At 43.3% G+C, this 25147-nt stretch overlaps 1 protein-coding gene across 1 annotated transcript; it reads left to right on the plus strand.

Moving 5' to 3' along the window:
- The first annotated feature begins 792 nt into the window (after positions 1–792).
- GCM1 (glial cells missing transcription factor 1) lies at positions 793–24688 on the plus strand. Its single transcript, XM_082411744.1, has 5 exons — positions 793–1550; positions 13244–13496; positions 14489–14601; positions 16233–16361; positions 18314–24688. Exons 1-5 carry the CDS (start codon positions 1476–1478, stop codon positions 19046–19048), a joined length of 1305 nt encoding a protein of 434 aa, XP_082267870.1. The 5' UTR covers positions 793–1475; the 3' UTR covers positions 19049–24688.
- The last annotated feature ends 459 nt before the right edge of the window (positions 24689–25147 follow it).

Below are 25147 nucleotides of genomic sequence, written 5' to 3' on the forward strand. Positions count from 1 at the left end.
ACAGTCTTCTATATCCATACACTTTCCCTCAGTACATCTCAGTGAGTGACAAGTATTAGGGTTACATAAAGCTAAATAACTGAGGAACAGAGTGCATGGGACTTCCTAAGGTTGAGACTATTAAACTAACTTGTGGTTTGAGTGACTATTAAGCAGTTCCATGTAACATCATTATGGCCCTTGTTTTTACTAGCGCACCAGCAAATGGAAATGTCACACATGTAAACGTGTTTTACTTCATATTCTGCTAACAAGCACATTTCATCTCAAAATGATTGTCTTTTTTTTCCCCCAGAGTTGAACACTTTAAATTTCTTTCCTTCTTTTTTTTTTCCTTTTCTTTTCTTTCCTTTTTTTCTTTTTCTTTTCTTTCTTTTTCTGTTTTTTTTTTTTTTGGTGGGGGGTAAATCCCCTTTAACCGATTATAACTAGAAACTAGTATTTCCCATGGGGGAAAACACAGTTTGCACAAACATTTTTGAACATCTATTGTTTATACAATACAATTTAATCAGAGTAAAGTCAGACAGGATTTTCTTGTAGGGGGCAGGGAAGAGTGAGATTGCTAAAGATAAAGCCAGAAAGTCTTGAAGGGTGCTTTGAATTAAACGAAGTTGAGAAACACTATTTTAGAGCAATAGTTCTCAAACAGTTTTTACCCCCAGGGGACATTTGGCAATGTCTGGAGATATTTTTTAACAAGGAGGGGTGGGTTGCTACTGACACCTAATGGGCAGAGACCAAGGATGCTGCCGAACGTCCTACAACGCACAAGGTAACGTCCACAACAAAGAGTTATCGGGTTTGAAATGTCAATATTGCCAAGGTTTTGGAGGAGTCTAATTATCATTTGATAATATTTGAAGATATAAAATACATACTGGATTGTTAATCTCTATGGAAATTTAGATTTTAAAAAAGACTTCTAGACACATCTGGTTGTGATGTTCCCCTCTTGTAACACACCCCAGGTTAGCTAATTTATGAAGGTGTATCCATGGAAACAACTCTAAGCCAGCTATCCCTCCTGCCCCAACAACAGGTACGTGGAGAAAATGGTTTTAACCATTGGCTACAGGTGACAACGGTCCTTACTAAGGCCTTCCTGCTTGGGGCTAGCAATGAGGAAGGAAGCCTAAATCTGAGAGTGAAAGTGATGATCTTCTTCTGATTTCCCATGGTCAAGCTTTATTTCAGCAAGGTCACTAATGGCTCCTGCATTTTGTTTATGTTTGTATGTTGGTGCTCGCCAAAATATCAATGAAACAGCCTTTTCTGGCAGATGAGCACTGATTTTTATCTCTTTAATGGTCAGTATTACTGTCATTTATTTTTTAGTGTCAGAAAACAGTCTCCTGGTCTAAACTGCCTGGGTGGACTAACCCAACCGTGTTAAGAGCCTTCGAGAGCAAAATTCTCAAGCACTCCTGAGGGCAGTTGGATAGACGGAAACCTGTGGGCGACCCGACTTTATCATGGAACTTGAGAACGTTGATTCTGAGGACAAAGAGACGCTAAGCTGGGATATTAATGATATGAAACTGCCACAGGTATGTACTTGCTTTAACACCGCCTTCAGCCTTTGGCTGTGAAGCCTTGACCGGTAACTTGCTAAGACCTGGAAGGAACTTGGTGAGGGTCCCAGCTGGGTAAACACCTCTCCTCCAGAGCTTCAGCTGGGCATCTGACTGAGGACTTTTAAGAGGAGGTTTTAAGATCTATGATTTGAGCAAGACCTTACCAACCAGACTCACCCGGTTACAGACTGCAGCAAAGAAAACGTTACTTCCCTTCTCTTTCAAAGTTGGCTTGGCTCAGATGGCACCCGCCTGCTAGCTAGTAAAATAAAATCCACGCTGATGTGTTTGTCCATAGATCGACTCTCTGTAATGCACAAGCTACCTTATTTGCTATAATCATGGGTTTAACCTAAATCTGTCACTGGAATGTCCCAGTGAGAGTGCTCTTCTAGAACGTTTGTAACTAGTACACAGTCCACAGACACGGGGCTCCTCTCCAACTACAGAGTGACTTTCATTTCATGTTTTCTTTGCTTTATCTTTGGCAATTGACTTTTTTTTCTTTTTTTTTTTTTTTTTTTGGCTGCCTCGGGTCTTAGTTGCGGCGCATGGGCTTTTCGTTGTGGTGTGAGGGCTTCTCTCTAGTTGTGGCATGGGGGTTTTCTCTAAATTGTGGTGCGAGGACTCCAGAGCATGTGGGCTCTGTAGTTTGTGGTACGCAGGCTCTCTAGTTGAGGCTCGCGAGCTCAGTAGTTGTGGTGTGCGGGCTTAGTTGCCCCAACACATGTGGGATCTTAGTTCCCTGACCAGGGATTGAACCCACAACCCCTGCATTGGAAGGTGGATTCCTTACCACTGGACCACCTGGGAAGTCCCAGCAATTGACCTTTTTTTTTTTTTTAAATTAATTAATTTTTGGCTGTGTTGGGTCTTCGTTTCTGTGCAAGGGCTTTCTCTAGTTGTGGCAAGCTGGGGCCACTCTTCATCGCGGTGTGCGGGCCTCTCACTATTGCGGCCTCTCTTGTTGCAGAGCACAGGCTCCAGACACGCAGGCTCAGTAGTTGTGGCTCACGGGCCCAGTTGCTCCGCGGCATGTGGGATCCTCCCAGACCAGGGCTCGAACCCGTGTCCCCTGCATTAGCAGGCAGATTCTCAACCACTGCGCCACCAGGGAAGCCCCCAGCAATTGACATTTTAAACTCTTAATTTGGTGGAAAACGTTAGTTGTTTTAATTTTTTTTTTTTTTTTTTTTGCCACGCCACATGGCATGTGTGATCTTAGTTCCCCAACCAGGGACTGAACCTCGGCAGTGAAAGTGCTGAGTCCTAACCACTGGACTGACAGGGAATTCCCAACATTAGTTGTTTAAAACTGACTTTCTTGACCTCCCTTTTTGGCCTTTCTTCCAGTGAAGAAAGAATGTTTTCACTGGAAATTGTTGGGAAAGGTGGCTGGGAAAGCTAAGACTAGGAGACCACCAGTACCATCTAGTGAAAGGTCAAGCTCATCTGCCTGATTCTGGGGAACAAGAAATTTGAATTATCCCAAGCAGGGGAGAGGGAATGGAGATTCCACAGTCTTGATTTATAATCATTCCAGATTTCTCTCTAATGAAGGCTTCCAGATCATTCCAAATTTCACTCTAGTGAAGTGTTTCTTTTATAGACTTTTTTTTTTTTTGTCCAAGCCCTGCGGCATGCGGGATCTTAGTTCTCTGACCAGGGATTGAACCTGTGCCCCCTGCCATGGAAGCGCAGTCTTAACCACTGGACCACCAGGGAAGTCCCCCGAAGTGTTTCTTTTGTTTCTTTTTATGTTTACCCTTAAATCTCCTCCCGTATTATCTCCGGGTAGCTCTTAGAAAAGTTGGGAAGCACCAAGTATGCCCTACTTTCCATCCATTTAAGAATGGTTCAATACACCACAGCTAAATCACACAAATATCTATTTTAAGGATTTATCTTTGTAGTTGCTTGTAATTGGTTTACAATAGTTGTAGCTGTTTTAGAGGAAACTTTAGGGTAAATTTTATAAATTTATTTATTTATTTATTTATCTTTTGGCTGTGTTGGGTCTTCGTTTCCTTGCGAGGGCTTTCTCTAGTTGCGGCGAGCGGGGGCCACTCTTCATCATGGTGCACGGGCCTCTCACTGTCGCGGCCTCTCTTGTTGCGGAGCGCAGGCTCCAGATGCGCAGGCTCAGTAGTTGTGGCTCACGGGCCTAGTTGCTCCACGGCATGTGGGATCTTCCCAGACCAGGGCTCGAACCCGTGTCCCCTGCATTGACAGGCAGATTCTCAACCACTGTGCACCAGGGAAGCCCCTAAGGTAAATTTTAATTACTCCTGGCTCAGGGGCCCATATTCCTAATTCATGATTGCAGCTCTCAAATAGAGAAGATGGGCATCCTCAAAAACAAGAGTTGAAGGAAGCAGGTACATAGATGATTTTGCAAATCCACATCGTAGAGCAGGAGCTTTAATAGGGCCTAAGAACCCTCTGAAATGGCGGGCAACACTGTACTAACGTTTATTTTTTCTGGGACAGAGGATTCATATCATTCATCAAATCTGTAGACAAAAGGGAGAAACACTTCCCTGGAGGGGATCTCAGGGATCATAAAAGTTCATGTTCCAACATGAATTTTCCAAAACTCAAGCATTCTCAGCTACCCAAGACATTAAAATGAGACATTTACAATAAAAATACACATTCAATTTTGGAAGTGTATCATTTTTAGTTCGTAGAAAAAGTTTGATTGTTCGTGGAAATAGGTAAGCGCCCTTCAATTTGTTAAATATGCCAGGGAAATGATTAAAAGAGCAAAATATTCCTTAGTATTTTCTGAGCAGAGTCAACACCATGCTCACCTGGGTTTATGCTGGCTTTGGAATCGTATCAAGACCTAGTTGAGGTGAAAAATAAAAGGTCTTGGAAGGATTTCCAAGCACAGTAGATTTTATACTTCAAGAGTGTTTCTGAAGGCAGAGTGGTGTATGGTGAGAAGAACAGGGCTAGGAGACCAAGTCCTGGCTTGGAATTCCAGTCCTGCCTCTTTTTATTTGTAGAATTTCGCAGGGTGGTTTAGCCTTTCTGAGGCTCCCTTTCCTCTTCTGATAATGAAGTGCTTGCACTAAATAGTCTCTTACAGACCTTTTTAGTTCTAAGAGTCTAGGATTCGGTGACCTGAGATTTGGAAGACGGCCTGCACCCTAGAATGGGGGCCGGATGCCAACCACAGGGCCTGGCATGTGTTAAACACAAACACCGAATATGAAATTCACGAATGATTGGCTCTATGGTTTATCATCTGTGTGACTCTAAACAAATCTATTTTCTTAAGTCTTCGTTACTTCCTCTGTAAAATGAAAATAGTAATTCCTTAGATACCCTTCTCTTAAATGTCTAAGCTGTTTAGAACAAATGTGTTCTCAAAATGTGTTCTGTAGTGTGTAAGTTACAAGGAATTTTAATGGATGCTGTGAAGGAAGAAAAGGACTAAGTTCAACGAAGTTAAGCCTTTTTTTTTTTTTTTTTGGCCACACCGTGAGTCATGCAGGATCTTAGTTCTGACCAGGGATCGAACCTGCGCCCCCTGCAGTGGAAGCGCGGAGTCCTAACCACTGGACCGCCAGGGAAGTCCCTAAGCCAATTTCTCTACTGTAGACATGGTGCCTTTCTTACTGCACTGGCGGCTCTCCCAAGAGGAAGCTGTTGGCATTGTTGCCCTAACATAGTTTTGACCACAGAGCCCTTTTTTCATGGAGCCCCTTGGGCGATGAGTGTGCCTCAGACCATCTGTTTGAGCATTAGAACATCATATGTTTTAAAGGATTGCATCTATAATAACATGCACTGGCTTATTACTATTATACATTTCCCCAATTTCATTCTCTTTCCCACTCATACGAAGAATTTACGGTTTATTGTTCCTATTTGTATATTCTTGCCAGGATTCCTGCAAGTTCCTGTAGGTTGTAGACAAATTCCTTTCTTGTTAATCCACCACCTGCTTCAAGTTTTGAGATGGTTACCTGAGTGCTCACTGCATCTTCTGGTCCTGGGAACTCCATAGCCCTTCATACATCCCAGACAGATCAAGATCTACGGGTTAATTTTTGGCAACAGTGAACGATGACATCCTTATCAGGATAGCAGAGATTTCTGAGTGACGGGGATGTGCAAGACACCATAGCAGGCTCAGGGATACAGGGGCCGTTAAGCTATGTTAACTTTCAGGGAAGGGCTCATGATCTTCTGGGCCAGTGGAGCAAGATCAGTGTCCAAACAGAGAATCGATGCCGTATAGAAAAATGCCAGAGGCGCTGAAAGAGGACGTATGTAATCCAGCATGACTCAGGCACGGGGAGCAAGGCAGAACATCTGGCAAAAGGCTCTCTGGACAAGTACATTGTAAAAGGTGAGAGGATTAGGGCAGGTGAAGATAAGATAATCCAGGCCGAGTAGAGCACTTTGAAGACTGTTCAAAGGCTACATATGGGGAAGCTGTGCACAGACATTCAGCAAGGGGATCTGGGAGGCTACCGGAGTGAAAGGTGGTTTGGACGCAGGCTATCCTAAGATGATTCGGTTATTTTATTTTACTTTACTTTAAAAATTTTTTTTAAAGCGTTCTTTTTCTTTAAAAAAAAAAATTTATTTAATTATTTGGCTGTCCCAAGTCTTAGTTGTGGCGCATGGGATCTTCAATCTTCGTTGCGGCATACAAACTCTTAGTTGCCGCATGTGGGAGCTGGTTCCCTGACCAGGGATCGAACCTGGGCCCCCTGCATTGGGAGCACGGAGCCTTAGCCACTGGACCACCGGGGAAGTCCCAATTCAGTTATGTTTTAAAGGCAGTGGGAAGCCGTTAGGCTTGTTGAGCTAGAAAACATCATGATCAGATCTAGGGCTTGGATGGTCTTTTGCTCTCACTAAATCATCCCTCCCTGGATTTGTTTCATGTGTTCTTCTCCCTTCTTTAAGCTGCATGTATGTCTTTATAAATCTTCATTCACTCATTTCTGATCACTTGTCTAGCTTCTGGTTATTTTAATACCACTTCTCCTTTATCCAGCCTCCACGGAGTCAGCCCAGAACTGCAGGCACTTAACTTACTCAAAACCATCATTGATAAAAGCCTCTTTATTCCAGACTAATGTAATACACCAATTTTGCTTTCCCTTCCTATTCCATTAAACTACATTTGCATTTTAAAAGTCCAAATATAATTGCTTTAGGGTTTGCTTGGTCCAAGCAGCAAATGTCTGGGGTTGGGTTAGTCTTACCTTTATTTAAAATGTTCACTACATGGTTCATTACATGGATACTTCTTGTTAATACTGATTGTTAATACTTGGCAGCCAGAACCCCTAAGAAATTTATTTATTTTTTTCCTGGTTGAAAATCAGGAAGAAAACCAATTCCTTTTTCCCCTAAATAGTACCCACTGAGCAGGGAGATGGGAGCAGCCACTCTGCTCCCAGCACCTGCCAGGTTCTCTGAGTTCCAATAGCCCCACAGCAGACAAACACCCCGAATCATTCTGTTCGTGAACATGAGCAGTTTCCAGATGAAACCCATGACCAAAGCCACACCAAGCCATTAACTCACACAATTCCAAGGTTTAAGTATATTTTTTGCAGAGAAAACCTAAAACTATACATAGGCTAAACATAAATACAGGGCCACCTGAAGCCTGGAGAATCAACCCCAAAGAGGCCACGTCTCTGATGAGTTCATTCCTGGACCATGATTTTAACCAGTACAATTTCCTTTGCCTCAATCTTATGAGCAGAGGTGAATCTTTGAGCTTGTACTGTGAATTTGTGTGGATAAATGTAATCAGGACAAGCTAGGTGTAATCAGATGTGTCTTGGCGCTAGGGAGCTAAGGGATAAACCAGATTCTGGATTTCTGGTCAATTATTATCTGACTGCATGATCAGATCACTTTGTTGTTGGTCTGACGGGGACACTCGTGACTTTGTCCTCTTTGTCCAGCATTGTCCTTGATCTCAAGGTCATTTGAACTCCCTGGGACAGTTCCACGTATATGGACCCCGTGGTCATTGGGTCCCCCCATTTTGGGGACCAGAATTCTTCTGCTACCCTGTGCTTCTGGGGTCGTGGGGATGGTAACAGAGACTCTCCCTGGGTGCCTGCCAGGAGGTCCCTTGCTTAGCTGGGTGGAGTTGGAAAGGAAAGGGAGAAAAGAAAAGAGGGGGTGACAGAGTTTGAAAGCTGGGGCACTCTGTCCCACCTTGGTGTTGTCTGAACAAATAAGGAACTTTTTCTCCTGCATCTTGACTCTTTAACAAAGGTAGGAAATTGCAAGATTAGTCAAAGGAGTAATGCTTAAGTTAACTCAAAAGCATTTTGTTGATGAATTTCTCCCTTTGAAAACACTTGGAGTTGGGTTTCCAGTTGACTCGGAGAGATAAGTTCCTGAAAAGTTGAAGGTAAATCAAAATGCTGGAGGAATTTTTTTTTTCTGTATTCCATAAGTAACATCTAAATTTTTCCTCTCTCTGATTTGCTTAAACGTGTATCTGTTTGCTAGCCCGGTTTTATTTGGAGCCATTTATTTACAAGGAATTAATAAGCTATTCTTATTAAAGAAAACCTGGCAGATAATTGCTTTACATTAGAACAGATTATATTCCAAGGGAAAAATCAAATTTAATATAATAACATGATAATGTAAATATTTTTGATACCTTATTTCAGAATTTTGATTTTAATTCATTAGTTTTATATAATAATGTATATTTAATTCTTAAGTTACCCTATTAAAACTTCAAGTAGTTAAATAAATTAGAATGAAGGGAGGATGAAGGGCGCTCTGATTGCATAGGGCAGCGGTCCCCAACCCTTTTGGCACCAGGGACCGGTTTTGTGGAAGACAATTTTTCCATGGACGGCGGCTGGGGAGGGGGCGGGGGGGAGTGTGGGGATATGGTTTAGGTAGTAATGTGAGCGATGGTGAGTGATGGGGAGCGGCAGATGAAACTTTGCTCACTCGCCGGCCTCTCACCTCGTCCTGTGCCGCCCAGTTCCTAACAGGCCAAGGACCAGTACCGGTTCACGGCCTGGGGGTTGGGGACCCCTAGCGTCGAGTTTCAAAGATTTTGAGTGAGTTAGAGGATTAAGTCTCTTAGGGAAAGAAATTACATACATAAGGCACAGAAATATTCATTAAACCCCCAATGATATTACCCATGAGATTATAAAATATAAATTTGTTATATTTACGTGTTGGAGACCTTAAGAATATTCCCTTTAAATTATAAACTTCTTAACCAAGAGTAAAAACAAAGAGTTACTCATGAAAAGTTAGAAATTAAAATAAACAGAAGATCTGAAAAGAAAAAAATGTTTTGTGGGGATTTGCTAAACAAGATTAAGAAATAATTATTCTTCCTTTTAAAATTTTACTCTCTAGTGCCTTAAATTTGGGAGCTTTTCAGAGTTCCTTATCATTCATTTGACACCTGGGTTCCTTTGCATCACTGGAATCTGGGTTTTCTCATAACTGCAATGTCAAAAAATGTCAAAAATCTCACTAAGCATCCAGGTCAAAAGACTCATCATAAATAAATAGCCAAGAGAATATCTTGATGTAAATACACTTACTCCTAAGTAATTTTCTTGAGGTCATACTTTGTCAAACTTATTACTGTGTTATTAATGGAACTGGAAAACTAGGGTACCAGTGGAGGAGGTGTTGAAAAAAAAAAGCTTAACAGACCTTGGAATGTAGAACGTTTTGTGGGCTTTAAAACAAACCTCAACAATGCTAAAATAATCAAAAACACAGAATGTGTTCTCCAACTACAATGGATGCAAACTAGAAATTAATAGCAAAAGGCAACAGGAAAATCTGTAGATACATGGAAACTAAACAATAGATTTCTAACTAATCCATCAAAGAGGAAACCTCAAAGGGAGATCAAAATATACATTTACCTGAGAGAGAGAGAGAGAAAAGACGGTGGAGCTCATTTCTTCCCCCACAGGCAGGGAGTACTTGCTTTAACTGGAGTGTTTGAGCCGCTCTCACAGGCACTGTCGTTCCTCCTGGTTGGTGAAATCTATGCCACTGACCAGCCTGAAGGGGCCCCTCACCTTTAAAACATGAAAATCTCAGCTTTCCTTCACGTCCACCTCACCCTTTTCTCTGCTGCCCTGACAACTGTGCTTTGTATTTGAAGAATTCAAATCCACAGTCCAAACTGCTAAAGGTCCATATTTTAACGTTTTAACCTACATTTTTATTATTTCAGAAGATAAAATACTGTGTTTTCGGTGGCATTTCTGTGGCAGAAGACAAGAGAGCACTGTGTAGAGCTTTAGGTCAGAAGGAAGAGAAGAGAAGGGGGCGGAGGAAGGAGACAGGGCTGCCTGCGGGGTTGCCTGAGGTCTTCTCCACACCCCGGGCATTGAGTCTCGTCCAGCTCAGAATTACCAGGCAAGTCGGGGAGAGAGGGGAAGAACTGGAAAAAACAGCTCATTCAGCATCTTGGCCTGGCCAGGCCTCTTTCCTAGACACTCGACTGTAATTGCCCGATGGACCAGAGGGGACTCCTCTAGATGCCATCCCCCTTCTCCCTGCCCTTTTCGAGCAGCATGCCCTTCCCACGCCACAGGGCAGCACCGGAGGGGCATTGCCACTGCTCTGCAAAAGAAGGTCACTAACAAGATTTGAGCCAATTAAGCTTTTGTTTTATAGGGGCTTGGACTCCTGTCTTGCATTTGGCTTAACAAGGTTTAGAGCATGAAGTGACCTCTCTGGGGGGGGGTCATCTCTGTCCTAAAAGCTGGTGGCCCTCACAACCATACTGGCTGGTGTGTGTGGCCCCAGATCCGACAGAGTAACAGCTAACACTGACGTGGAACTTGCTGTGTGCCAGGCACTGGTTTTATTTCATTTTGTTTTTAAAAATTGAAGTATAGTTGATTTATAATGTTGTGTCTGGTATACAGCAAAGTGATTCATATATATACATATATATGTGTATATATATTCTGTTTCATATTCTTTTCCATTATGGTTTATTACGGGATATTGAATACAGTTCCCTATGCCAGACACTGGGTTTTTAAAATATATTTATTTATTTTATTTATTTATTTTATTTATATTTTGGCTGCGTCGGGTCTTAGTTGTGGCACGTGGGATCTTTCGTTGCGGCGCGCGGGTTTCTCTCTAGTTGTAGCATGTGGGTTTTCTCTCTCTAGTTGTGGCGCGCAGGCTCCAGGGTATGTGGGCTCTGTACTGCAGCACACGGGTTCTCTCATTGAGGCACACGAGCTCAGTAGTTGTGGCGCGTGGGCTTAGTTGCCCCGCGGCATGTGAGATCGTAGTTCCCCGACCAGGGATCGAACCCGCGTCCCCTGCATTGGAAGACGGATTCTTTACCACTGGACCACCAGGGAATTCCCTGTTTTTGTTTTTGTTTTCTTTTCCCCTATAGTTTATTACAAGGTACTGAATATAGTCCCCTGTGATATACAGTAGGACCTTGCTGTTTATTATATATATGGTAGTTTATATCTGCTAATCCCAAACTCGTAGTTTATCCAACCCCCCCACCTTTGGTAACCATAAATTTGTTTTCTATGTCTGTAAGTCTATTTCTGTTTTGTAAATAAGTTCATTTGTATCTTTTTTTTTTTTAGATTCCACATATAGGTGATATCATATGGTATTTGCCTTTCTCTGACCTTCTTCACTTAGTATGACAATCTCTAGGTCCATCAATGTTGCTGCAAATGACATTATTTCATTCTTTTTTATGGCTGAGTAATATTCCATTGTATAGATACACTACATCTTCTTCATCCATTCATCTGTTGATGGACACTTAGGTTGCTTCCATGTCTTGGCTGTTGTGAATAGCAGGCACTGCTTTGAATGCTCTGTGTGTGCTAACTCATTCAGTCTTTCTTCACAACATCCCTGCCAGGCAGGTACTCCTGTGGCCTCCATCTCACAGAGCAGGAAGTGGAGCCCTGAGAGGGAAGGAACTACTGTAAGGCCCTCACCCAGGGCCTTCACAGGCTGTGCTCTTACCAGGGGCTGGTAAGCTCTCTGTGAAGGACCAGATAGGAAATATTTTAGGCTTTGTGGACCATACAGTCTCGGCTGCGACTACTGGACTCTGCCATGGTGTGTAAATGTATCCACAGACAACACTTGAATGAACATGGCTGGGTTCCAATAAAACTTGATTTATAAAAACAGGCATTGGGCTGGATTAGGCCCATGGCCCTAGTTTTCAGACCACAACTCTTCGCTATTAACTAGTACTACCTCTCATGTACATAAAACCTCTCATTTCTATTTCCTCAGACCCACCTCAGTTCCCATGAAGTTCTGTACAAATGACAACTATCATTAATTACATAAAATTTACAGTTCACTACACATCTGCTCTCCACAGTACTTTTGTGAAGCGTGTTTTATCAATGTCCCCATTTTAGAAAAGAGCAAAATTCAGCTTCAGAGACAGTCACCTGCCCCGAGTCTCGTGTCACAAAGTTCTTTGGCATGTTCTAAACTTGAAATCTAACTGAAGAGACACCGATTTCCCTGAGTTGCGCTTCCATCCTAATGATGTTTGCTTTTTTTCCTTCTCAAACATCTTGTCTTTCCTTTCCTATCCTATGCTGTGTTTCCTTGTTGGGGAAGCAAAGGAGAGGCACCCTGATCTCTCTTCCTGGAGCTTCTAGAATCTTCTACCATAACCTTCTAGAATCTTCTTGTTGAAAATGTTCTTATACCAAGGCTCTGGAAGCTACGGGGGGGGGGGGGCACAGCCTAAGTTTGACTACTGAGACCCCTTAATGATTCTCACCCTAAGAATCTGTCAAACGCCACATCCTTTTGAGCCACAACTTCAGTGACTAACATTTATTCTGAGCTCCCTCCAGGCTAGGTGCTGTGCTAAGTAATTTTTATATATTATCCTATTTAATTCTCAGACCCACTTGAGGTAGGCAGGTCTAGTTATCCCTATTATGCAGATAAAGAAACTGAGGCACAGAAAGCCAAATAACTTATGCTATAAGGATTGAGTATCCTGTGTCTCTGCTCACTCAAAGGAGAGTTTAGTTAGCTATTCATGGACAGGGAATTGTGCCCGTCCTGGGCAAGAACATAGACGTTTCCAGTCAAAGTAAACTCTTCCTTACCCCTCTGCCCTGTTTGAGGCGCATGAACATGAGTGTAGAGCAAAGGGGAGAAAATCTCCACGAGGGAGAAAGCGGCTCTCCAGCCTTCCACCGCGTGTCTCAGGTGGCTTTGTATAAACCCTCCGCTTTCCCAACACGGTAACCACCGCCCGGCAAGAGACATTAATCTCGCTGCCCTGCCCCAGTGCCGTCCACCGTCATTGTGCAAGAGCACAATCATGTTACTGCACCCTCCAACATTCTCAGTGAAACGGTCCTCACTCTTAACCACCAAAGGCTAGAGAAACATCAATCGGGGTAGAGGGGCGGCATCACACCTCACTCTGGTCCAGGGAGCACATGTTGGGTGGACCCAGGAATCACGTGCTCGCGGCTGTGCTGTGCGCGCTCAGACCGCCACGGCGGAGCGAAATCCAGCTCGGTCTTTGCTAAAGGTCTCGCGCCCAGCTCTCAAGCGCCAAAAGCAGCTTTAAGCACAGTGGTGTTTTCCAGCTGAAACTGTAATAATATTCTCTGTGTTTTCATCAGAATGTGAAAAAGACGGACTGGTTCCAGGAGTGGCCAGATGCCTACGAGAAGCACATCTACAGCTCGGAGGACAGAAACGCGCAGCGGCACGTGAGCAGCTGGGCCATGCGCAACACCAACAACCACAACTCCCGCATCCTCAAGAAGTCCTGCCTGGGCGTGGTGGTCTGCAGCCGCGACTGCCTAGTCGCTGAGGGCCGCAAGGTCTACCTGAGGCCTGCCATCTGCGACAAGGCCCGGCAGAAGCAGCAGAGTGAGTGGGGCTCCTGCCCCGAGGGGCCACGACGTCCCCGCACCTCCCAAGGGCCCATCCTTCGCACTGGAGGGTGGTGGAGACCAAGGCCGGTCCTTTAGATTATTTTAAGGAGAGCCAGACAGCTTCCTGGGCTCCGGTATCCGTCCCAAAGATCTGCCACGCCCAGGGCACCCACCATTAACCTCCCTTGGGTTCAGACGCCTGACTCGGGGCCTCTGTTAAAAGGAAGACACATCACTTAGGGAACTAACATTAATTCACCAGCACACCCACCTAAAGTTTAAGAGGAAGTTGTGTATCACGCTTGCCACCTCACATCTTGGGGAATGGGGTTCCCCAAATGATCTCAGTGAGTGCTTTGATCTAGAGTGGGAGCCGGGACTGCCTCTGAGGTTAGACTCAATTCCATGCCATTTAGGTTCATGCCATAATCACATGCTGAGATAATTCTTCATTTTGTTTGTTTATCATATTCATCAGATTGTGAAATAGATGCATTTGGCATTCCCTGTGCCTTGCCCACTTCAGACCTCAAGTTACTTCATGTTCTTTCCTTGCAATTTGTTTTCAAAACTTGCTCTCAGGGCAGGATCTGGTATCAGTCATTTACACTTTAGTGAAACTTTAGTAGCTGCGTCATGTGGTTTTGCTCCTTGACCCTTAGTTCTAATTGTGAAGTGAAAGAATTTTCTTCTGCTTCTCTACAAAGAATTTCAAGTATCAGTAAATAAGGAGGGAAGGATTTTTTTTTTTTGCTCAAAGTAGCTCTCCCCTGTCCTGTAAAATATCCCACTCTGTAGGCAACTGCTTCCTCTACCACGTGTAAGAGTGACCTGGGCTGCTTTGGTGGTCTGGCCTCCTAGGCTCAGGGGTCATGCCCAGTGTATGAAAGCCTATAAAACTGTGCCCAGGTGGATTCTCTGCCACCCAGGAATCTGAAATCGGCAGGGCCGCACAGACTCAGGTCACCTTCCTCTGCTCCTTTGTAGGGAAACGCTGTCCCAACTGCGATGGGCCCCTGAAGCTCATTCCCTGCCGAGGCCACGGGGGCTTTCCTGTCACTAACTTCTGGAGGCACGACGGACGCTTCATATTTTTCCAGGTTGGATTTGAGTTAGAGATTCCATTTCTCTTTAATTCAGGAACTCTTCACAGAGCACCAGCAGGAGTTTCCTCCAGGAAATGCACAGGTGGAGGGGAAACTGCACCCTCCCTGGGGGACCCTCTGGGCGAGCAAACGTCTGTACCCCAAACCTTGAGAGAGGAGTCAGGGGCTGGAGCCCAGGACAGGGGCGGCCGCCCCTGCCTCAGACTCCGAAGGGGATGCTGCGGTCAGTAATCTACTTAGGCAAGCACTGGCCTTCCGCAGACCCGGCTCTGTAGACATGGACACGTTGCTTTACTCCCCTAAGCCCCAGCTTTCTGTAAAATGTGGTGTTAAGAAGTCCTCATGGGGGAGGTGGTAGAAACAGGGGCGTCTGACAGTTGGACTGCCTGGGTTTGAGTTCGTGCTAAACCTGCCTCTGAAAAGAAAATGTTCTGATGTGTAGGGTTTGCCAGTTTCTAGAATATAACTATTCCCATCATGACTGATATCAAGCCGTTTTGTTTGTTTGTTTGAAAAAGCTAATTATTTTACTATATATTCTTTCATACTACTTATACGATCATAAGATTGAACATGGGGTTTCATGGCAAAGCACATTAAAAATTAATATTGAAGGTAAAAGAGAGTAGAAGATTTTAAGCTTGACAGAGGTTCTCTGGAAAGATTTCTTTGGTAGAAGTGTGCAAGATGAGCTGAAATTTTCTTTCCCTTCTTTCCTCTTTGTTCATTCGGTTTCTTCATCAAATATATATTTTTTAATTTTAATTTTATTGGAGTATAGTTGGTTTACAATGTTGTGTTAGTTTCAGGTGTACAGCAAAGTGTCAAGCTGTTTTTAACAACCAGCTCACAAATTCCTGAATGGCCAACAGGTGGCTTTCGGCCGGGCTGGCTCTGGCACACTTTGAATCCTACCTCCCGCACGTACTAGGGGAGGTTTCCCAGGTGGTATAACCCCTCCATGCCTCCTGGGGAGGATGATAATGGTATAGCCCTCACAGCCTTGTGCCGAAGGTTCAGGGAGAATGTATGTAATCAGCATTACTTGTCATCACTATGAATGTGACTTGGCCAGGCTGGGGAGAGGCACCACGCAAGGAAGGAGTATCGTCAGCAAAGGCAGATGGGCAAGCAGGAGAGTGCATGGTGGGCTTGGGAGGATCTTAAAAGGATGCTCCACCAAGGGGGAAAGGGCGGGTGGTGGGATGAATTGGGAGATACATATATCTCCATATACATATCTCCCATATATATTGACATATATACACTATATTTTTTATACTATTGATACTATGTATAAAGTAGATAACTAATAAGAACCTATTGTATAGCACAGGGAACTCTACTCAATGCACTGTGGTGACCTAAATGGGAAGGAAATCCAGAAAAGTGGGGATATATATATACATATAGCTGATTCACTTTGCTGTACAGTAGAAACTAACACAGCATTGTAAAGCCGCTATACTCCAATAAAAATTAATTAAAACAAAAAAAAGGTTGCTCCAATCTTGTCTTAGTAGTCAACTGCAGCAATACCCAGTCCGATGGCAGGGCACAGGATAAAGCTTTACACACCGTGAAGTGCATCTAGTTATTTATTTCACTGCTTCGTCTCCTCTAAGTCAAAGGGAGAGCATGATCATCCGAAGCCAGAAACCAAATTGGAAGCCGAGGCCAGAAGAGCAATGAAGAAAACGCACTCGGCGTCTTCCTCTGTCTCCTCGAAGCTGAAACAGGGCCCACAGATAAAGGTAACCTTGCCCCATGCAGCTTCAAAACGTACGACGACTTGCCACCCCTGTGGTGGCGGCAGCTTCAAAACGTACGACGACTTGCCACCCCTGTGGTGGCGGCAGTAGATTTCCCTGTCCCTTACCTACAAATGAAGCCGAAAATCACATACCTTCAGGCTCACCTGTGAGTCAGCCTCTGCCAAAGAAACTGAATCTGCGGTTTCCTCTTAATTTCTACCATCTTTGTAGCATGCCCTCAACTGTAAAGTCCATAGAATTTCAGAATCATCTTCCCTACTACAATTAAAAAGAGACTCGAATTAGGACTTAACCTATGTTTGGCACTCTGTATTTCTTTTTTTTTTTTTTAACATCTTTATTGGAGTATAATTGCTTTACAATGGTGTGTTAGTTTCTGCTTTATAACAAAGTGAATCAGTTATACATACACTTATGTTCCCATATCTCTTCCCTCTTGCGTCTCCCTCCCTCCCACCCTCCCTGTCCCACCCCTCTAGGTGGTCACAAAGCACCGAGCTGATCTCCCTGCGCTATGTAGCTGCTTCCCACTAGCTATCTATTTTACATTTGGTAGTGTATATATGTCCATGCCACTCTTTCACTTCGTCCCAGCTTACCCTTCCCCCTCCCCATATCCTCAAGTCCATTCTCTAGTAGGTCTGTGTCTTTATTCCCGTCTTGCCCCTAGGTTCTTCATGACCTTTTTTTTTTTTTTTCTTAGATTCCGTATATATGTGTTAGCATACGGTATTTGTTTTTCTCTTTCTGACTTATTCACTCTGTATGACAGACTCTAGGCCCATCCACCTCACTACAAATAACTCAATCACTCTGTATTTCTGATAGAACCAAAATGAAATGCTCTGCACAAACTATGAGCCCCGTGCTTTTTCATTCTTCCCTAAAGCAGATGATTCCTTAGCGCACTCCACCGAGGTGAAATACCCAGGCAGTTTCTGGAAACAGTGTTCATCCAGGGATGTGGGGGTGGAGGCTTCTTCCCGCAGTCAAACTGTGATGTGAAGTTCATGGCTTTGTGGGTGTCATACTGTAGGTTTGTGGGTTTGTCTGTTTAATAGTGTTACTAATTCCTATACTTTTTCTGCTGTCCAGTGTTCCACATTTCAGGAGTACAGAAATGAAGCCAGTCCAGCCCTGGAGGCTCTAAAGTACCTTAAGAAAAAAAATTGTAATCTGAGTCTGTTGTAGGGAAATAGGAGCCCCTGAATCCCAATGACTGGTCTTATCCCATCTCCCAGCCCTGGGAGAAGCTGAAGGGTATTTCCTCCCACTCACCCTCCCTGGTCACAGTCTTTCCAACCCCATCTGTCGATAGTTTTACATAAATAAGAGGATAACTTAATTCCCAACCAGATTCTTTTCTTGCGATTAACGGGAGGACAATATAATTTCTCCACAGATAAAAATAAATTGACCACCTCGTATTCCAGAGATCTACAATTTAACAAAATGAGTTCAAAGTCTCTTGAGAAAAAAAAATAAGCCCTGGTCTCATGGAATCCACACAGCACTAAAAAATAGAAAAGTCAAAGAGGGAAATGAGGTTCCCCTGAGAGTTATACTGAGGATAAGCTAAAACTTTGAAGCTGTGGTTTGATTTTTCTCAAATAGCCCCTTACAAGTTTCTCACAGAGTCAGTTAGGATATCAGACTTGCGTTTGAGGGGAAACATTTTAAACACACTCCTGTCTGAGTAAAGGGCAATTCGGCCCTTCCTGGTTGGTCAGATTTCAAACGGAAATGGCAGCAGCCTTTAGTTCTTCCAGGCCTTGGGTGCTTGTGCAAAGCCCTGTGTGTGTTTGTGCTTCAAGTATGCAAAGAATGAAGAAAATCTGCAGAGCACTTCTTTGTGCAGGCTCACTCGTGGGTGTCTGGGGTAGTTAGGTCAGTTTAATTTATTAACATGAGCTTTTCTCTTTCCTTTCCAGCCTCTTCCAGGTGAAACACAAAGTTGGGAAAGTTTAACTTGGTCTTTGCAGGAAGGTGTCCAATCGCCTGGTAGTTACAGTGGACATTTAATAGGTAACGCTCCCCAGCAGAAGGCACTGAATGATGGCTCATCCTTCTCTGAGAGTTATGGTTTGGGGAGAACCTCTGACCCCAGAGACCCCACTCCCACCTTGGGCCCCACTCAGCTCTACGAGAAATGCGATTTATCCAATAGTCGGGTCTCCAGCAGCCAGGACCTGCTTCAGCCTCCCGTCTCTGGAGTCTTCTCTGATTACAGTGATCTGCAAACATGGAATAAGAATGTTGCTTTGGGGAGAAATCCTTCCAATGACAACAGTTGTCCCAGTTACCCTTTTCCTCTGACCAGCTGGCCTTACGACTTCTCCCCTTCCCAGAGCTCTTCAGAACCCTTTCTCCAGCAGATTCCCATGGAACCACCAACAGCCAAAACTAGCTGTCACCCCTTCTGGCCAAATCAAGGGGGTGAACTTTATGAAGAGAAGGTGCATGTGGATTTTAACAGCTACCACCCTTCCACCACTTGCCATTCACCTCAGGAAGACCCCTTTCTCCTCACCTACACCTCTCAGCCCCATCATCAATATTCTCTGCCTGGCAAGAGCAGCAAATGGGATTTTGATGAAGAAATGAGGTACATGGGTTTGGATCACTGCAACAACGAAATGCTTCTAAACCTCTGTCCTTTAAGATGATCCAAGTCGGGAGCCTTGTGCACTGCCGGTGGAAATGTCATTTTGTGCAGCCACTGTGGAAAACAGTATGGAGGTTCCTCAAAAAATTAAAAGTAGAACTACCATATGATCCAGCAATCCCACTTCTAGGTATATATGTGAAGGAAATGAAATCACTATCCCGAAGAGTTATCTGCGCCACCATGTTCATTGCAGCATTATTTACAATGGCCAAGACATGGAAGCAACCTAAGACAGATGAATGGATAAAGACAATGTGGTGTGTATATATACAGACAATGAAATACTACTGAGCCATAAAAAAACAGGAATCACGTCATTTACAACAACACGGATGGACCTTGAGGGCATTATGCTAAGTGAAATAAATCAGAGAAGGAAAGACAAATACTGTATGAACTCGCTTACATGTGGAAAATTTAAAAACCCAAACTCATAGAAATAGAGATCAGATTTGTGGTTGCCAGAGGCGGAGGGTGATGGGTGGGAGAACTGGGTGAAAGTGATCAAAAGGTAGAAACTTCCAGTTTTAGATAAATAAGTTCTGGAGATGTAATATACAGCATGGTGACTATGGTTAACAACACCGTATTGTATATTTGAAAGTTAAGAAGAGAATAGATCTTAAAAGTTCTCATTACAAGGAAAAAAAATATAACCGTGTGGCGATGGATATTAACCACTCTTATTGTGGTAAACATTTTGCAGTATATGCATATATCAGGGCATTATGTTGTACACCTTAAACTTATACAAGGTTATATGTCAATGATATCTCAATAAAATTATATCTCAGTAAAACTGGGGGAGAAAAATGACCGAAATCTTTTATAGCCACTTAAAAAGCTGTTTTGGGAAATGGCTGAATTTCTTTAGGAAATGGTTTTCAAAAGGTAACCACAGATAAATCAGAATCATGACAACGAGCAGAAGGCAAGACTTCTCTCTTCACACAGGTGATCTGTTGGCCTGTCCTCCTCCTCTCTAGTACTATAGGGGTACTAGAAGTACTAGAGTACTAGAAGTACTAGAAGTACTAGAGTACTCCTCAGGAGTACTAGAATACTGGAACACTGGAACACTCCTCGGGAGTACTAGAGTCTAGTACTAGTACTAGAGTACTCCTCAGGAGTGCTAGAGTACTAGGACAGTTTTCAGGAGTGCTAGAGTACTCCTCAGGGAGAATTGAAAATTTGTCCCATCTGTGGCAGGAAATGTCCTCTGCTAATTTTTTTTTTCCACACTATTTGGGGTTCTCAGCACCTCAACTGCATTATCTGTTGCATTTTCAATGTCCTTGGAATCATCTCAAACAGAGCAGACATGAAAGGCCCAGGATCTCATCTACGCCTTCTTGGAAACAGAATGAAGGAACGGAGAGAGTGAAAGAGTTTCAGAGGAGCAGAAAGACGAAGATGCTACCACTGAAGTAATAGTACTTTGTCTAGTATGAAACTTGTGGGGTTGGTTTATAAAACATGTGTCCTCTAGTTGATTTCTAAGACTCGTCAAGACAAGGGCTATGACCCAACCACATAATTGAACTCTAGCAGAATTGAACAGCTGCATGAAGAGACTTTCCAGTGGCACCAAATGGTCTCCTTTCCTCCTTCTTCCTCCTCACTGTCTTTCATGAGAGCTCCAGTTTTGTCCCATTTACCTTTATTTTTACAGTGCCTAACAGCACCAGGTTCAAAATATGTGCTTGAGAAATGTTTGTTTAGAAGAGTCCTTGTGCAATGAACATGGCCATGGTCAGGCAGCTGTATTTGAATGCCAGTACCTCTTTTTTGCTGAAGTACTTTACAAAAAGGTGAGCCTAGACATAAAATCTGGAAAGAACCATGCAATCAGCAAATGTTTTCATAATAAATGCTCTTTTCTATTTGAGTGGTGACAAATGCACATGATACAAAATTGGTTCCTATTCTCCTTCTTAAGACATCATTGACTAGTTTCTTGTCTGTTTTCCAAAGATTAGAGATATTTTCTGCATACAGTAGTCCCCCACTTATCCGTTGGGGGGGTGCGTTCCAAGACCAGTGGATGCCTGAAACCATGGATAGTACTGAACCCTATATATGCTATGTTTTTTCCTATATATACATACATACTGATGGCAAAGTTTAATTCGTAAATTACGTTCAGTAAGAATATCTGAATTGCCAGCATCATTACTCTTGCACTTTGGGACCATTATCAAGTAAAATAAGGGTTACCTGAACACAGGACTGTGATACTGCAACAGTCGATCTGATAACCGAGATGGCCATCAAGTGACTAACAGGTGGGGAGCATATACAGTGTGGAGGCCCTGGACAGAGGGATGAGTTTTGTACTGGGTGGGAAGGAGCCAGACGGAGCGAGAGTTCATCACACGACTCAGTGCACAATTTAAAACTTATGAATTGCTTAGTTCTGGAATTTTCCATTTAATATTTCATACTGCAGTTGACCACAGGTAACTGAAAGCATAGAAAGCAAAACCATGGATAAGAGGGGGACTGCTATATATGTAAGTGGTATAATACTAGATTCATTTCTAACATGACTTTTGTCATTTTCGGACACAATTTGGACCTCAGATCCTTATAAGGATAAAGGACCACAGCTACCTCATTTTTAATGGTTCGTAATACATTAAATGACTATATTATAATTAATTTAGTCCCCTACTGATAAAAATTTAGATTGGTTTGAATCTAGTAAATTATTTTGTCTAAGTATATAAATTTATATATTCAGTTAAGCAGAGTTATAAAGCAAATGCTTGTATAAGCACCATCCAGGCCAAGATATAGAACTTACTGGCATTTCAGAAGGTCCCCAGTATCACCTCACATGGGTCAGAATGTCCATCATGAAAAAGTCTACAAACAATAAATGCTGGAGAGGGTGTGGAGAAAAGGGAACCCTCCTACACTGTTGGTGGGAATGTAAACTGGTACAGTCACTGTGGAAAACAGTATGGAGGTTCCTCAGAAAACTAAAAATAGAATTACCATATGATCCAGCAATCCCACTCCTGGGAATATACCGGGACAAAACTGTAATTCAAAAAGATACATTCACCCCTATGTTCATTGCAGCACTGTTCACAATAGCCAAAACATGGAAACAACCTGAATGTCCATCAACAGATGAATGGATACAGAAGATGTGGTAAAGAAGGTCCCCTAACTGCAGCCCTCAATCCCACCCACTCCCGATCACAAGCCCCTTCCTGCATCCCGAAGGTGATTGCTAAGGTGGCTCTTTATATTTTTACTACTTTAATATGTATTACTCAACAATAGTTTGATTTTGGCTTTTTGGGGAGAACCTAACAAATAGAGTCACATGGTGTACTGTTAAAAACGTATTGAACTGTAATGTACATACAAAAGAGTGCATGGTCATAGCCTAAGCTCAATAAATTGTCGCAAGAACACACCAGTCTGGCCACCACCAAGTGCAAATTCTCTCATATCTGCCTTTTCTGCTCAACATTGTGTCCAGAAGGATCATCCTATTGTTGTGTACAGCTGTACTTTATTTTCATTGCTGCATTAAATTTATTTATTTGCACCTAAAATGCCTTTCCTCCATGCTCTAAGACAGGTGTCTCTGCTTGCTAAACATTTTGGCTCAAAATTCTAGGAATTTTGTCTGATAAAAAGTGTCTGATGTAATTCACCTCCCCTCGGAGAGCCCCAGGAATTTGCATCTCCCCACCCTGCATGGTCCTTGAGTATAAACAACCAATTAGAGACCTAAAACCATTGGATCCGAGGGTTTGAACAAAGTTTAAGGGTCACTTGTGCAAATATCTGAACAGACATGAATCTCCTTTACAGCTCCCCAAACAAAAGCTTATCCAGCATGTGTTTGTATCTTTGCAGAGAAGAGAAATTCTTTCCTTCAGAACATAATCAGCATAGTAATTTCATCAAGTGCTTTGAATTCAGGTCATTTCAAGGATGCCTTACTGTTGTTCCCTGAGGACAAGGAAAAAATATTAGGTCTTCAGTTGAAAAATAGTAAAAGCCTTATAGACACCCAGGTATTGTGACATCCAAGTCTGTGTAAGTCAGAAAGCCAAGCGAAGGACCCTGAAAATGCCAGTCCTTACTCTTAAGATGCAGTTGTCAAAACAACCTAACATTTGCACTGACCACAATACGTGGAATTTCAAACTTCTGGACAGAATCCAAAGTACTTTTTAGATTAGGGACCGTCTGGCAGCCACAGCGATTACAAAGAAAGGCCTTTAAATTAGGCTCTGTTGAATATTCAAAAGGCCAAAAAGGGAAAGGACAGACTGAGGGTGGAGCAGGCTGTGGGATGAAGCCATGGGCGTGGAGGAGTGTCCTGGGTCTGCGAGGCTCCCCCTGCACCTCAAGGAAGTGTCAAGGAACAGCCACTGCGTGGGTGGGAACTGTAGTTTCTATTTGGTCCAAGGTTTTCTGGATATTTCAAACATTTCACATCTACTAAACTAGGCACTCTGCCCTCCCAAACCTTTTCTCTAGAAAACGACAGTCTTGATATTTATCAAAGCAAGAACGTGTACATAGCTTGAAACATCAGATGGCACCACCAAACTTTTGACGAATAACAGCCATCTCTACCCGTCCCTCCCCACTCCCAAGTCCTTTCCCCACACTCCACTTTTTAATTCTTTTAGCTGATGGCATTTTGTTTAGGTGTTGCCAGCCTCTAAGTGACCTTGACTCCAGATGGTGCCTTAACAGCCATCGCTGTCTCTTGTCAACCAGCCCTACCAGTAGGGGTCAAAGTTAAACTGAACCTGGACATTAGGGCTTGGTTGGAAGCTCACTGTCTTGGTGGCCAGCTGGGTGCCTCCAAGCTCACAGCATGAGTGAGATGGGGAGACTCTTCAGGAGTGGGTGAGGGAGACGTAGAGATGAGACTCGTGGTTGTCAAGGGGGATGGGGGCAAGGAGAGGGATGGACTAGTTGTTTGGAGGTGGTAGATGCAAACTATTACATTTAGAATGGATAAACAACAAGGTCTTACTGTATAGCACAGGGAACTACATCTAATCTCCTGGAATGAACCATAATGGAAAAGAATGTTTAAAAAAGAATATATATGTGTGTATGGCTGTCACTTTGCCGTATAGCAGCAACTGACACAACATTGTAAACCAACTATACTTCAATAAAAAAAAAAAAAAGAGTGGGTGAGGGGAGGGTTGGGGGAGATGGAATGGCGGATAAATAATTGCACGTGGTGACTGAGGAAAAGAGGATGGAATGAATTTTAAAACCAGAACCAACTCCTAAATTCTCATTCTGTTGTTCAAAATAGAAACAATCATTGTCCATTTTCTGACCAGAATCCCTCCCTTAAAATGGGAGCATTGTCCTATGAGAACAGGCGGCTTTTGGCCCAGGGTGATTTCAGTGGTTTATCCTCTCATCCTGCAAATATCTGGAGGATTCCTCCAGAGCAGTTTTTTTTTTTCTTCATCAGGAGAGAAGAAACATACCTGACTTGTTTCTTTTTCTAGCTTCCTTTGCCCTGCTAAGAAAACAATTATTTTGGAAATCTAAGCATCCTCTGCTAAGCCTTGGGGTTGTTTATCTAACTGTCACAGAGAACTTGTGTTCCTTTTCATGCAAAATAAAATACAAGAATCGGGGGACTTCCCTAGTGGCACAGTGGTTAAGAATCCGCCTGCCAATGCAGGGGACACGGGTTTGAGCCCTGGTCCAGGAAGATCCCACATGCCGCGGAGCAACTAAGCCTGTGTGCCACAACTACTGAGCCTGCGCTCTAGAGCCTGCGAGCCACAACTACTGAAGCCCGCACGTCTAGAGCCTGTGCTCCACAAGAGAAGCCACTGCAATGAGAAGCCATCGCACCGCAACAAAGAGTAGCCCCCGCTCAATGCAACTAGAGAAAGCCCGCGCACAGCAACGAAGACCCAACGCAGCCAATAAATAAATAAATTAATTAATTAATTAAAAAAAAATACAAGAATCGGCATTAACCAGGAGACATAGGGTTCTTTGGGCTGATGCAGGCTAAGATGTACAGCCCAGGAGTTCTCGTTCTTTCAAGTTCCTTTTGTGTGACCTCATACCAGCAATT

Source organism: Balaenoptera physalus, assembly GCF_965194825.1.
Source record: "Balaenoptera physalus genome assembly, chromosome: 11".
Taxonomy (NCBI): domain Eukaryota; kingdom Metazoa; phylum Chordata; class Mammalia; order Artiodactyla; family Balaenopteridae; genus Balaenoptera; species Balaenoptera physalus.